The following is a 14,267-nucleotide window of genomic DNA, read 5'->3' on the forward strand; positions in this document are numbered from 1 at the left end:
TTCACAATCTAGCGATAGCATCTTGGGAGGTGATATCAAAGTGTTCGAGACGATAGAAATGTGTTATCGTTCAAAGAATCTCATATTTAACTCTGTCTGAGAAGGCGTGTCAAAGCAGTGTCTCCCGTGAATTATTTAGACTGTGGCGGGCGTCCCGGTGGTTTGGTTCATAATCATGCAAAAAACATTTTTGACACTTCTCATAATCATATAAGAGGCTCTCTAAATTGGCATTTTGCACCGTTGCTGCATTGTACAGCCGGATCTGCACCAAGAGTTTTCTTTCTCGACCCATACCACATCCCTCCCAGTAGTTTTTGCGTAATCCTAACTAACAGACGGACAAACAAAACAAAAGCAAACAACAAAAACATGTAAAAAGTATGAAAACAAAACTGCCTTGGTAATATTGAGTTTTACAAACTTTCCGTCCAGATCCTCTTATGTCTTCATCAATAGAAGTGTAGTCATTAGATTACACTTCCACGGATCAATACAGGAGATTAACAACTGCATTCAAAGACCAAATAAATGGCAAAGGAATCTTTTTTTGCCCCGCGGACCCGAATGTGTCACATCGATTGCCAACAAATTTCCTCCACAGGCATAAACATCGGCTCCTGTGCCCGTGCAGACGTCTGGTGGTTTTCACTGCAAACAAAGCTAATTTTAACTGTGCTCCTTATCTGCCGGGTGAAGGTGCGTTAATTAGTGAAGTTGAAAGAAGTTTTTTTTTGTCAGAAAGAAGAGAAACACGCCTCCTCTTCCATGGCTCGGGTCTTCACACCTGATTACTTCTTCAGGAAACTTATAAACAATCTTAATTTAGAACCACGTTAATTGTCAGATTACGATCAGAACCTTGAAAGGAACAACGAGCTGCAGCTCCGACTGCACTCGTGTGGTTTCTTCCTCCTTTCTTCTGTTTGTGAGCGCTGTGATACATTTGTGCCCCGTGGCTTCTAATTTCATCATATTGTGCTGCCCTGGTTTGATTTGAAAGGAAGTTGTCTACATGACGCATTTCTGCTTATATCACTAATGTGTGTTTCTAAGAGGTAGGAACTAACAGGACCTTGGCCAGGCAGCGACTTCTTTGTCTCGTGTACAGGACTCAGTGGACGGCTACAAGAGCGATGACAAAGATGGATGCGGTGCACGCATTTACCTCCCTCCCACATATACTGGAGCGGAGTCGGAGGAAAGAAGTGAGAATTACTTACCTAAATTTAATACCCAGCCAGGATAGGTGCACTGAAAGGGGGAATGAATCTAATGCTGCCTTTCTGCTCTCGCAGACAGCAGATTGGTCTTGCTCTGCTTGCCTCAGAGCTATTTACCATTTATTTCACCTTCAGTGCTCAAGTCATTTCATTATCACCTCCTTCAGGGGGAATATGAAGGTTTGACACTACCTTATTTCTCCCCACTCTTCGTGTCCCATTAATTCAGCGGACGGGAGCAACCTAAACACCTCAAGCGCCGAAATCCAAATTATACTACGGAGGTGTTGCCGCACAAACTTTGCGTGTTTTGTATTTGCAATGCACGTGTGAGTGTATGTGTCTGTGTGTGTGTGTGTACATGCAATCAATCTGATGTCAGGCACTTGTGTCTTTATAATAAGCAGCCAGCTTGTCAGACAATAGCTGCAGGCTCAGTTTCTCTCCATGTCACACTTAACGTCTAAACAGCGAGAATCAGCATTTGAGAAAAACAACGAGAAAACACAGCGAGAGGATGTTTCCAGACAAGGCGGCTGTGTTCTGGTCCCTGCACCCGGTGCAACCTTGTGAGTCTGAGCCGCTCACTGAAAACCGATATGCACAAGAAGATTTTGATTGACACTCAGCCACGCTAACAAAGACCGAGGCAAAGAAAAACATGATTACAGATAAAGCATGAATAAACCCCGGGTACAGACGGCAAACACTGGCTGTCAATCTGAAGCCTGTGATGCACTGAGCCTCCTTTTCTCCTGTGTCTGTGTGATAATACACTAAGGACCTCTAATGTAGACGACGGCCTGCCGCGAGGTGTTAAATCTTTAAAGAAAAAATGTTCTTGGTGTATTTTAAAATTAATTGACTTTTTCAAAGCTACAGTCACAGTTTATAATAGCTGAGATACGACGGCGCACTGGCTGTGTAAAGCAGAGGCAATCATAAAATAAGAGTTTGCCTTTAATGCACTAACATGAAAAAGCTGTTTATTGCCTGAAGGAAACTGTGCCCAACAAGAACACGGCACACAGAAGACAGTAGTTAAAGCATTAGTGCTTTGCCTTTGTCTTTCTGTTCTTATTCTGTGTAATATTTAACTGCTTCATGGTGTTTCCAACATATTTACACCTCATCTTAAGTTTAGGCTGCATCCAAACCAACACATTTCCATTTTAAATCAGTGTTTTAGTTTGGTAGCAGGTTAGTTACAAGAAAATAATATGAACGAGAAACAAGCAGAGCAGGGATTTCTTTTCGAGGTGGAACTGTTACTGACGGGAAGTGTGAGCAGTGTTTCGCCTTCGTCTTTGGCAGTCGCGTTGTGACTAAGGAGAACCAACCAGGAAGGGAACGTGTCCAAACAACAAATGATGAACCAAAACGCTTCCCTGGAGTTTTCCAACTAAAATGGTGCCAGCAGAGCTTTCCAAACTTCTCTGTTTTCGCCTCTCAGGGTGGCTGGCAAACTTAAATGCAGCCCCAGTGATAGGTTTTAAAACTAAAATGGAGTAGTGTGAATGTAACTGTAGATGATTCAACAGATTAATCAATGAATCAATAATCTTTAGCCCTATATGGCAGAGACAAGATGTGCATGACTTGTTACAGCCTCAGTTTGAATAGCTGCAGTGGTAAAACACTTATATATGACCCTTGAGGCCTTGAGGACTGACCGCTGCTATACATCCTATTAAAACGTGCGTGTCTCGGCAGCTGCTGCAGAGCTCGGCGGTTTGGAGTAAACACCCGGGAGCACGAGGTCAAAAGGCCCCGCGCTCACACTCAGGTTACACTGGACGCTGCTACAGTGCAGAAACATTCCGAGCACGTAACCTCCTCCAATTCCACGAGCAGGTCAAACAAATCCACTTGAAGTGTGTCTGACTCGATTCCCAAGTAACCTGTTGCACAGACTGAAAACCGCGGCTGCAGGAGCCTCCGGCACAGGAGCCTCCGGCACAGGAGCTCTTTGCCCATTAACCTCCGGCACATGGACGTGAACTTGATCATGTTCCGAACAACTAAAGAATGAGTATTTCCGTGCTGCAAAAACACTGAGAATGTTCCTTCACTCATGGGATTATTTCAGAAGTTGTCATGCTGAGGGAAAATGAAACCAAACAGCAGGACTAACGTCACTGATAAAAAAAAACACACATTTAATTTTAGCTTCGATTGTTATTAGCCAGCTGAATGAGCACTACACTGCGTTAATGATGTTTCTTTATATTCTGGGATGTTTTCCACAGCAGGTGCAGCACTGAGAAAAAAGAAGGGTGTTACAACAGGAAAATTTAATCATTTGAGCAGTTGGAGAAGATTTAAATAAATGCCAATGAAGTTCATTTACTTCAGCTCCGTGCAGACTACTCATTTCACAATAGTCCGACTGCTTGAAATAGATAACAGGATGCTAAATTGAATAGCGCATCCCCCCCCCCCCCACAGTTATCTACTTCCTGTGCGTTTCGGTTCCATAAAAATAAATAAAAACATTTCCACTATCAGTTTCTACAGGTCCAGTGACGCCTGCCTGCGATCACAGTCTCGACTTCACAGCGGTGCTTCCGGAGATAGTCAGAGCGATAGGGAACTGAGGAATGGCCGTCAGGTGTTGGTGGAACAAAGAGGCGTCAGGAAGAAATATGGGAGACTATCAGCCCTCCAGTCTGAGCCTGCAGATATGAGATAAAGGCTTCGCCTGCGGGAAGGAGGCTCGCACACTCAGACGTTTTCTCCCCGAGACATTGGTAGACAAGCACAAACACACACCGCACGAGAAAAAAAAAAAAAGAAGAAGAAATTCAAACACATAGCAGAGATGCACACCAACATGTTTCCTGTCTGTCTGCACACCTGTCTGTACCTGTTTCTGCATCTCCCTCTGCATGGATTTATGCAGCTGAAGATACCGCCTGCACCAAAGTTTCTCAAGATTCATTTTCAGCTTCCGTCAGAGGGCTGAAACTAACACCTCAAACTAAAGCAGATAAAAGCCCAGGAAGCAAGTTTTATGCCGCCTTTTCTTGAGGTTTTATTCAGAACTGAATTAACAATTAGAAATGAATGGAAAAGGCTCAAAAACCTGTCTCTTAAGGGCAAAAAGTGATTTACTAATCAAAGCATTTTATCTTCTTGTACCTGCACAGTACATCGTCTCTCACGTTGCACCTAAGACAGGTGAAGAGTCAACCTACCGTCGTCTGCATCGGGGATGATTGTAATTGTGGCTTCGGGAAACTCCGAGCCCACCCGTCCTCCCATGGGCATGCTGAGGCTGACGATGAAGCTCTCCTCCTCTTCATACAGGGAGTCGTCGATGATCACCACCCGGCAGGATTTCTCCACCTCGCCTTTGTCGAAACGCAGGATGCCGTGGTGGTCCTCAGGCCTGGAGATGTAGTCGGAGTAGGAGAGCACCATGGTGGGGACGGTGCCCGTGGCCGAGACTTGAGTGAGGAGAAAACGGAATGACAACAAGATGATCCCAAATATGCCACATCAGAATATTCACCACATACATTGATATCAGTCCCATAGATACATCGGATTATCATAGTTATTTACTGGGAAACTGGCAAAAAAATTTAAGAATCTTGCAATGTTTAGAGATTCCTGGATCTGGCCCTTTGTCCAAATCCGCTCCAAACATTTAATTGGTTCTTTCTTGGCCTGTGTCCCATCCTCAAGTTTCATGGAAATCAGTTCAGTAGTTTTGGCGTAATTCAGCTAAAAAACAAACAAATCAATGGAATGAAGCCAGAATATAACCTCCTTGGAGAGGAGGCAAAAATCAACATAGAAATATGATTTTTTTTCCCCCTGATATTATTTTTTTCTTCAATTTACATGAATTACTGAATTACTACTTTAGGCGGATATGCCTGGAAATAACTTTCTTCTTTTCTTTCTGTTTAATACGTCTGTACAACCTCCGCTCTTTTTCAAATCTGCTTTAAGAAAAGAGCGACCTTCGCTTCCTGCTGCATTTCATCATCCACAGAATCATTTCATCCAACATGGATCTCGATGAGGTCGCTGTCTTTGCACTTCCATTTTTCAAGGTGATATCCTGTGACAATCAAGGCGGCGATGAGACCAGCTTATGGTTCCTTTCATCTCATATCTGACGCATGCATTAACTCGCCTCGCTTCCACCTCTGATGTGCAAGGAAGCCTTGCACATCAGCAAACGAGCGCAAGAGCCATTAGCTGTGCTTCATTTTGACCATTTTCCTTTCACCATCTGCTGCTCCGACACATGGTGGTGGGATGAGTGATAAGCATTCAGTCCAGATGAGGAAGGGGAGAGCAGCACTATACCAGAACACGCCATTCCCCGAGAGACACGCTCATATTTCTATTCCAGGAGTTTACCGCTGACATTTCCCCATTAGGTTGTTCCCGTGTTACCTTGCTGAGTGTAGCAGATGACCATGAGCTCCTGACTGACGTCCCCGCTCCTGCGCACGGGGACCAGCAGCTCGCCGATGTCCTCCTCGATGTTGTAAACAGCCGAGGGTATGAACACCGTTGATTCTGCGGGCGAGAAAAAAAATCAAACATCCACACATGAGATCCTGATTGTGATATGAGGTGTTGTGTTATCAGAGCTGTGTACTTTTATTGTTGAGGCTTATCTGACTCGTAGGAAGAAAAAAACTGCCTGTGTAAGTGAACTGAAAGATGAAGGAACGGGGGAAAAGCGTCAGGACATCAAACCATGTGTGACGTTATTTACATCAAAAAAGCTCTAATGCGCTGGTTTGAATTACAGCTCTGCAGATAGTGCATCCGTCACGTTTTATCAAAACCCACCGTCTGCTGTTTATTTATCTGCAGCAAATATTGCAGCTTAGAGTCGGCTTATACAGTGTGACCCACGGAGACGGGGCCGCTTATTGACCTGATCGACCTCATCTCAGGGGTAAAACTGTCGGGAATCGTTTTAGAGGAGGTGGATTCAATTCAAATTCAGAGACGTCCCAGACAGAGAAAGTTTCCTCGAGGTTCAGAACATCTTATGTCTCCATAGTGTTATGATTCAGTGCAATATATATTGGAATTTGCTCTGAACTGGACGGATTTTAAATGAGCACTCCAATAAAAGATAAATGCACTCTTCTCCCGGGAAGTCAAAAGCGAAGAAACACAAGAGAAAGATTTTGTATTTAAATGAGCATCTTAAAGTAAAGAGTTTAATTAGAAGGAATAAAATAAAAAGTGTAAATTAAGTTTTTCCTAACTGGAGTTTACCCAGAGTTTGGCTTTCACACATGCACAACACAGCGGGAGGTTCTCTGCACGGACGCGTACACAACAGCATCAAATCCTCCGGAGCAGCCGGGTGCAGCAGGCAGAGGCAGGAAGTGACGTTTTATCTCTGCCGCGGAGATCACGTGATTTTCTTGACAACAACAAAGACGCCGGTGTCGGCTTTCATCGCCACAGACTGTCTTGACACACTCGTCTGTGTCTTCCTCGTGTGTGTGTCACCGCTTTTTTCACCGGGTGATGTTTCTTTCATTTTTGCATCTGTCGCACGTAAGAAGCGCCATCAACCAGCCCCCCCCCAACCCACTCGCTGTTTTTGAATTGCTCGCCGGAAGAATGAACAGGCAAAGTGTCATGTAAGAGTCTGTACAACTCTCTTTTCATCATCTACGTTTCTCTTTTCAGAGCACGCCATGTGAAGTTACTTTTCTGTGACTCACAGATGTGATTGGCCGAGTGGCGTCACGTGGGGCGATTTACAAACGCATGCAATCGGTCTGTGTGTCTAGTTCCTGGTCTGCCAATTAGTGACCTCTGCTTCGGGGAATTAAAGGAAAAATAACGAGAACAAATTTGTGTCACACACTCAGTTTCATTTTAGAAGCCTATTGGTAGTTGCCAGCATTAATTGCAAGAATAAAATAAAAAGGTGTGTTTGCTCTAGTTGGAAGCAGGAACACGTCTTTTTTACTGAGCGGGTTTACTGGCAGCGCTCCATCTCTTTGTCTCCCTCTCTCTCACTCCGAGCTCTGTGGAACGCTCAGAGAGAGAATGAGGTCTCGCAGCATTTCAGCCATGAAATCCACAGAGCTCAGACAGAGGCCTTGTATCCTCCTCACTGAGCATCATGGTCGCCCACATTAAAAAGGTGCTGCTGAGTCAAAGGAAAACAACCTGCACCTTTTCCTACCAAGGACCATGCGGACAATTACAAAGGACGATGTGGCCGCCCTTCATTTCTTCTTTCCGACTGCTGTCGTCAATCTGAGCCACTTGAGTTAGTCTGAAATCATTTATTTTACGCAGTTTCACAGCGGCAGCCCTCGGGCTAATCCATATTTCCTCTGCTCTCGGTGAAAAGTGAACAAGAGGCAAAAAAAAATACATTTTCACGAGCCGTCAGCGTTTGTTTGACCTTGAGAGGCCCAAGACGCAAGACGAAAAACCTCCGCAAACCATAAACAGCATAATGACACGGTGCAGACATTTGGCTGTCGGAGTTCAAGGCGTGAGAGACGGAAATAGGATTTCACATCTCGCAGAGAGATAGCTGCCAGTTCTGTTGATTGCCCTCCAGAGACGGATGTTTTGTGAAACAAAGCTGCAACTTAACATGATAATTAGCATAAAGTGTTGCCAGCAAATTCATCCTTTTCACCCAATGAAGCCCGATGGGATGAGGATAAGAAGCATCTTCCCTTTTTTTATATTATGCAGCTCTGTATCTCAGCTCTACATTTTAAGCGATGCTTCGTCCGTATTTGCATCACAATCATTTCAAATGCAAGGGAGGTCATCATCATCCCTTCGACCTTGTTTATCTATTTTTGTGGCAAGAAAACACTTTGCACAGAAGAGCTTGTTCCTCTTTACTTTTTATTGAGCAATTTTCATAATCAACTCGGGCTCTAGGTGTTCCGTCTTCATGTGATTGTCGGCTCTTTCCTCTTCTATCCGTCTTCCTGAGCAGCATTTCCCCAGTCAACGCTCGAAACATGAATACAGCCCGAAATGAAAGTTTGAAGGCTTCCTGGACCCTAACTGAGATCTCTGCTGTGAGAGAGAGATTTACCTTTAGACACTCTGCACTACCCATCATTCTTTCCCGGAAAATGCATTGCCTTTTTTTCCCATTTATTGATTTTTCATGTTCTAACCCACAGAGAAAGGGCATGTACTGTGTTATTTCACTGAAAATGTCCTGCTGTCAAACTCTATTATAGCTCTAAGACCCAAGTGTGTTGCATTGTTAAGCAACAACCCCCCCTCCCTCCCAAAGAAAGGAAAAAAGCAAGGTATACATTGCAGTATTTGCTTTAGGTTTCACCTACAAGAAATATATATATTCTCAGTAAAACGTATCACTATTCCAATATTAAATAGTAGAATTAGTCAACATTTGAATAAATCTCAATTAGTCTCTATTACTCACCATCATCAGGGTCCAGGATCTCCACAGTCGCAACCTCTGGGAACTCCAGGGCGGCCATCACCGGCTCCGAGAGGAGGATCTGAAAGGTCTCGGACACTTCATAGTCGCTGTCCGACAGGATGCGGACCCTCCAGGTGGCCGTGGTCTGACCGGGGTTGAACTGAACCTGTTTCTGAGACTTCCCCCGGAAGTCTTTGTCCTTCTCTGCAGTGCCATCCTTTGTGCCGATACCTGAGGGAGGACATGGGGAAAAAAGGGTTGTTATTATAATCAAGTAGCATCTGCAGAACCCAATAAATCAGGATTCACCTTCTTCCTTTTTTGGCACTGGCAACCTTATATATAAAACATTTTTCTTTGTTGTTGGTTTCTGTTATTCTTTGTAGCCATGAATTGTGACGGTTGTGTGATATTGTCAATAAATATGATTAAAGGAGACATACTATCAGTTTTTCTTGGCTGGGTCTTAAAGAGACAGGAGCTAAAAACCAGGAGTCTCTGAAAGAGGAACCGACTCAATGCATAAGGAAAGAGATGAGTTTTAAACCTTTTTCTCGTAATGAAACAAATTAAAGTTATAAACCTTAATTCTATGTCTCTATGACTTTAAACTACTGTTTTTCATCAGGAGGATCCACTCACTAGTTGGTCTAACTCGTCAATAGCTGCCTCCGTTTGGGATTCAGTTTCCCACCCCCAGTGTTTGAAGCGACCATGGTGGGAATAAAGCCAATTATCCCTCACGTCAGCCTGGTTTCTGTAGAAGTGGATGGAGGGTGACTTGTGTTGTCTGACCTTCAGCATGTGAGCTGTCTGATGGAGCTTACAGCCACTATGGCAGTGATACTGGCAGGATTCCTGGTGAGAGGGAGCACTGAAGCCAGTGAAATGTCACAAAGCCTCTCCATTGTTTTTGCTAACTGGTCACACAACACACAGCAGGGGGTCTGGCAGTAGATATAAAGAACATGGCTACACACCCCATGTCAATGCAGCCGGCTGCCACAAATAAAAAAACAAGGGATTAACCGATAAATGGAGCAGTGGCGTGACAGGAACTTTTTTTTTTCAGAAACACAAAGAAGAGAAAAAACTGAAATATCATATCACGTCAACCCACGAGATCTTCAAAAGGCCTCAGATTAAGGAATGCATGAGTTTCGGGTTTTTAAGAAAAATAGCAATTCTATTCTTTGATGGGAATAAAAAGTGGGCTTTGATATGCAAGCATAGGCAGAAGGAAACGGCCCCTGCACATATGTGCTGAGATAAAATGGTCAAGCTCGGAAGCTGGGAGCTTGGAAAATCAGCCGTCTTCAAAGAGCTGCTCAGTGAGTATGATTTTCTCCCAGCCCTGTCTGCTGCACGGAGCTGGGAGTGGCTGGCCCGGATCACAGGAGCAACTCTGAGGCATTGTGGCAGGTGCGCTCTTTGTAGCATCCATGACCAGGTGGCATCTGCACTGACCGGTGAAGCAGTATTCCACCGGCGGGCCCCTGTGTTCCCTCAGGCTGGGTTTGGGGAAAGAGGAGCTATCCACTGGCCTGGGATCAGTCGTGATCTCAACGCAGCACTGAGGCAGATGGGTGGATTGAATTGTCAGGCTGCTCAGGTGGCCTATTTATTCTGTTTAATCAAAACGGTTCTTTTGCTGCCTAAAGCCTCATGGCAGAAGGGGAAGGGGCAAACTCAAAATAGTCACTGTAACAAAGTAATGAAGGATGCAAAACTTAGGGAGACAAGAGAATGGTTGATTTTTTTGGGAAGAATGTCTGATAAAATGAATTCTCCAAAATAATTCCCTCTTGGGTAGCATGATTCTAACTTTCTTTTTTGGGACCCCCTCGAAAACAAGATGATACATCTCATGACGATAGCTCCAGTTAGATTAGAGTTAGGGGTTTGATTTCTGGAGATTTAAATAGATGTGTGTGATTGACTAAATTTGGCAAAAAGAAGGTTCCTGGATTGAATCCCAATTTGGCCTGGGTCTTTCTCCCCGTGTTTGGATGGGTTTCCTCCCACAGTCCAAAGGCACAGAGATTGGGGTTAGATTAATTGGAGACTCTAGTGTGAGTGTGAATGGTTGTTATTCTGTGTATATCAGCCCTGTGACACACTGGTGACCTTTCCAGGGTGTGCCTGGCCTCTCGCCCCATTGTCAGCTGAGATCGGCCTCACCCCCTTGACCCTCCAAGGATACATGGTGTAGATAATGGCAGATGGAATGTACAAATTAATGGGATAGCACAACAAAAACTGTTTTCTGTTCAATCTGCAAATGTTTATCTTGGATAGAAATAACAAAGAAGAAATATTTCCACTGCGAGGAACCGAACAGATGAGTGCATGATCAAATCATTTCAGCCTTGCTGCATAAACATGTATTTGCTTACTGTAAAAAAAGAAATGCACAACATAAATGGTTCCACCACTCTGGCATTTAGAGAGAGAAACTTTTATCGCTGTGCTACTTTGAGGGCATTGTCAAAGCGAAATGTTCCCGCCTTGGAAGAAAAAAGCCGAATAACACTTTTCTTTGTGAGGTTTCCATCACGGAGAAGCCCATCACCCTCCCTCATTCATTACCAGCCCCTCACCCCTTCATGCTGCCGAGATCGAAAGAAAACTGCCCTGAGGAAAAAAAACTATCGTTTGCACTCGAAAGAACGCAACAGCGACTTTGGACATTTTGAAAAAGGCAGGCGGATTTGTTTTTCTGGGCACTGAACGTCGAGTGCAAGTTCAAAGTGGTGCTCCTTTAATTTATAATGCAACCATTAATAAAATAGTAGCAATGCTGCAGAGAATCAAAACAAGAGATAATTATTCAAAAGATATACTGTTTTCTTGTTTAATATTAATTCGCAGAGGGATCAGTGCGAGGTCGTCACACAGGAAAAATACTTTTCCATTTTCTTTTGTTCGTGCACCTCATCAACATAAACAACAAAATAAAAGCACATTCCTGTTCTCAAAGTTGTTTACTTTTCACTTTTATCTGCAGCTATACCTGCCTGCAGAGCGATAGATGATGATCTGCCTCTGGATGTGTATCTTCTTTTCACTGAGCAGATTGACTGTGCAGTGTGAGGCGCCGTAAAGGTCAGCAAAATCTGCACATCACCTCAGAGATATTTTATTAGCCCGAAGCCCAGGGGCATATAAAGTTAGAGACGACAGTACAGTTAATATTCTATGGGATTTGACCTTTAAAATTGGTCCATTTTAATCACTCCTCATCTACATAGACGGAATAAATGAAAGCACTAAAAAAGGCCATTTGTGCCAGTAGTAAAAATTCCTTCCACTCATAAATGCTCGGCTAGTTTTTTTAACAGTACGAACAGGTATTGTTCATTTAGTTCCAGCCAGTAAATTGCCTCAGCTAACATTTGGAGTGGCGTCGTTCCGTGGCCACCAACCTCAGGCGACCTCTCTCCTGCGCACACGGAGTCCCCGAGGGATCGTCTGTGCTATTGTGTGATTGGAATGTAAATAATGGTCGAGAGGTGGGAGGGGTGAAAGGTCGCGGCCTGTGTCACCCTAAAGGGTGTCTGGGCCAGCCTTAGAATTGCGCCAAAATATACAAAGAGTGTGGTGCATGTCGTAGAGTCTGTGCTGCGGGGGGCTCGTCTATCAATATGTCGGCCTCAGGCACCGAGGTTAAAAAGGACTGGAAATAATTCCAAACAACATCTTCTGAGGAGGAGTGAGTTTTCATCCCCTTTGTTTGTTTCTTTATCTGTGTGAACGTCAGCTACGAGGACAAATGAAAAGAATCAACAGAGTCACTCAAGTGTGTTAAGTTTGTCTGTGAGGAGCAAAGTTTATGGGACAACACGTTACAACATAAACATATAGACATTGGTCCATATCCTAATTTTTCATTGCAAAAGCTTTGTAGGGCAAGTTACCACTTATCTACTCTGTTGATACTTTGCCCCAGAAGGGTTAATATTAGATCATCAGAGAAAATTCCCCTGAAGGTCCCAACAACCCGATCAGAGTCGAGTAAATCTGCCTTTTACTTTCATGCATCTCATGCTTGAAAGGGGCTGCACATGTTTTGAACTTGGACTCCTCACCCTCTCTTGGCATGTTTTAGAATCTTTTAAAATTAGTTTTCATAGAATATCTGCTTTTACTTTCCTTCTTTTTGGATTTGACCTTTAATTTGGAGCCCATCTCGACCAGGACGCCCTGGCAGAAGAGCTTATGTATCTCAATGGCACCTTCATGTTTAAATATGGGATAAATAAACACTTATTCCTGTTCGTCTTTCATTTCTTCTTATTTCTTTTTTAATATCTATTAAACTAGTAAAATACTTTTAGATATTTCTTATAAAATATGTATTGCATTAAGTTATTCACTATTTTTGTTGCAGATCAGGACCCAGAATAAAATCATCCTTTTTTCAGAAATAAAATCTAAATCTTTGGATAAATGAAAAAATATGTCTTGCTCTCTAGTAGCTTTGAATAATGAAGTGTGGCTCGCCTTGGAATGAATCACTGTTATTATATCAGAGGTTGTGTTCACTTACTAACGAATGAAGTTTCTCCCAGGTAGCCTCGACGCCGCAGCACCACCTCCAGGAACTTGACCTCTTCATCCACCACGTAGCTCTGCTTCTCTAAAGAGATCCACGCCCAGTTCAGACGGAACTGCTGGTGTTTCAGTTTGTTGCCTCCTGCAGATAAAACACAATTAGAGAGAAAGCAACCTCAGATGTCTCGCCAGAACTCATCACACGGCAAAAAGAAAACAAAGACGAGACGAATAAAATAAAAATACTCCTTATTAGCCCGATTTCTTGGATACCTGCAGGACTTGACTTCACTCAGAGGGAGGGATGAGGGATGTGCTGCCCCTTATGCAAAAGAAATAGGGGTTCGTGCATTCTAATTGCTTCATTTCTAATTAAGATAAAAGGTGTCTGTTTCCTGTCTGAACTGGGTTATTTTATCTTTCGCTTTTGAAGTTGGATTCAAAGGCCGGAGCTACAGTCCTAGAGGGCATTACTGCTACCATTTGACCATAAAGACACACACACACACACACACACACACACACACACACACACACACACACACACACACACACACACACACACACACACACACACACACACACACACACACACACACACACACACACACACGAGATAAGAACAAAAAATTGTAACGATGTGCGCGCAGTGACTCATTCATAAATCAAGCCACACTTTTGCATTGAAGTTTCTTGCATACTGGCTCGAAGTCTGAATCATATTTCCCTCGTGTGAAAAGAAAGTTCAAGACGGAAAATAACCCCTGAGTCTGCGAGAGAAAGGCTGGAGGAAGACAATCGACCTTGGCGAGAACTTGGCGGTGAGTCAGATAATCCGCACAGCACCTGAGACATTTACACATAAGCTTCTGGACAACTTCTCTGAATATGTAGCTGCAGGTGGTCCAAGATAACATCTCCCATAGGCCGAGGTCGTATGCAACGCTTGAAGGAGGTGAATCTTGGACCTGGCATTGACCAGCATCTCTTGAAAGAAAGGTCGAGTCAGTCGAATGAAGCACAGCAGCAGGACACATCCCTGATTCTGCTGAGCATCAATAACC

The 14,267-nt window shown here is 43.8% G+C and overlaps 1 protein-coding gene across 1 annotated transcript in view; it reads right to left on the minus strand.

Annotated features, from left to right (window-relative positions):
* Window positions 1–14,267, minus strand: part of frem2b (FRAS1 related extracellular matrix 2b) — a 58,663-nt gene that overhangs the window by 17,026 nt on the left and 27,370 nt on the right. Inside the window, exons 3-6 of the mRNA XM_035154400.2 lie at window positions 13,199–13,345; window positions 8,650–8,880; window positions 5,637–5,762; window positions 4,421–4,672 (exon numbers count right to left, since the gene is read on the minus strand). Of these exons, the coding sequence (XP_035010291.1) occupies window positions 4,421–4,672; window positions 5,637–5,762; window positions 8,650–8,880; window positions 13,199–13,345 (756 nt within the window). The remainder of the gene's footprint in view (window positions 1–4,420; window positions 4,673–5,636; window positions 5,763–8,649; window positions 8,881–13,198; window positions 13,346–14,267) is intronic.

Source organism: Hippoglossus stenolepis, chromosome 4, assembly GCF_022539355.2.
Source record: "Hippoglossus stenolepis isolate QCI-W04-F060 chromosome 4, HSTE1.2, whole genome shotgun sequence".
Taxonomy (NCBI): domain Eukaryota; kingdom Metazoa; phylum Chordata; class Actinopteri; order Pleuronectiformes; family Pleuronectidae; genus Hippoglossus; species Hippoglossus stenolepis.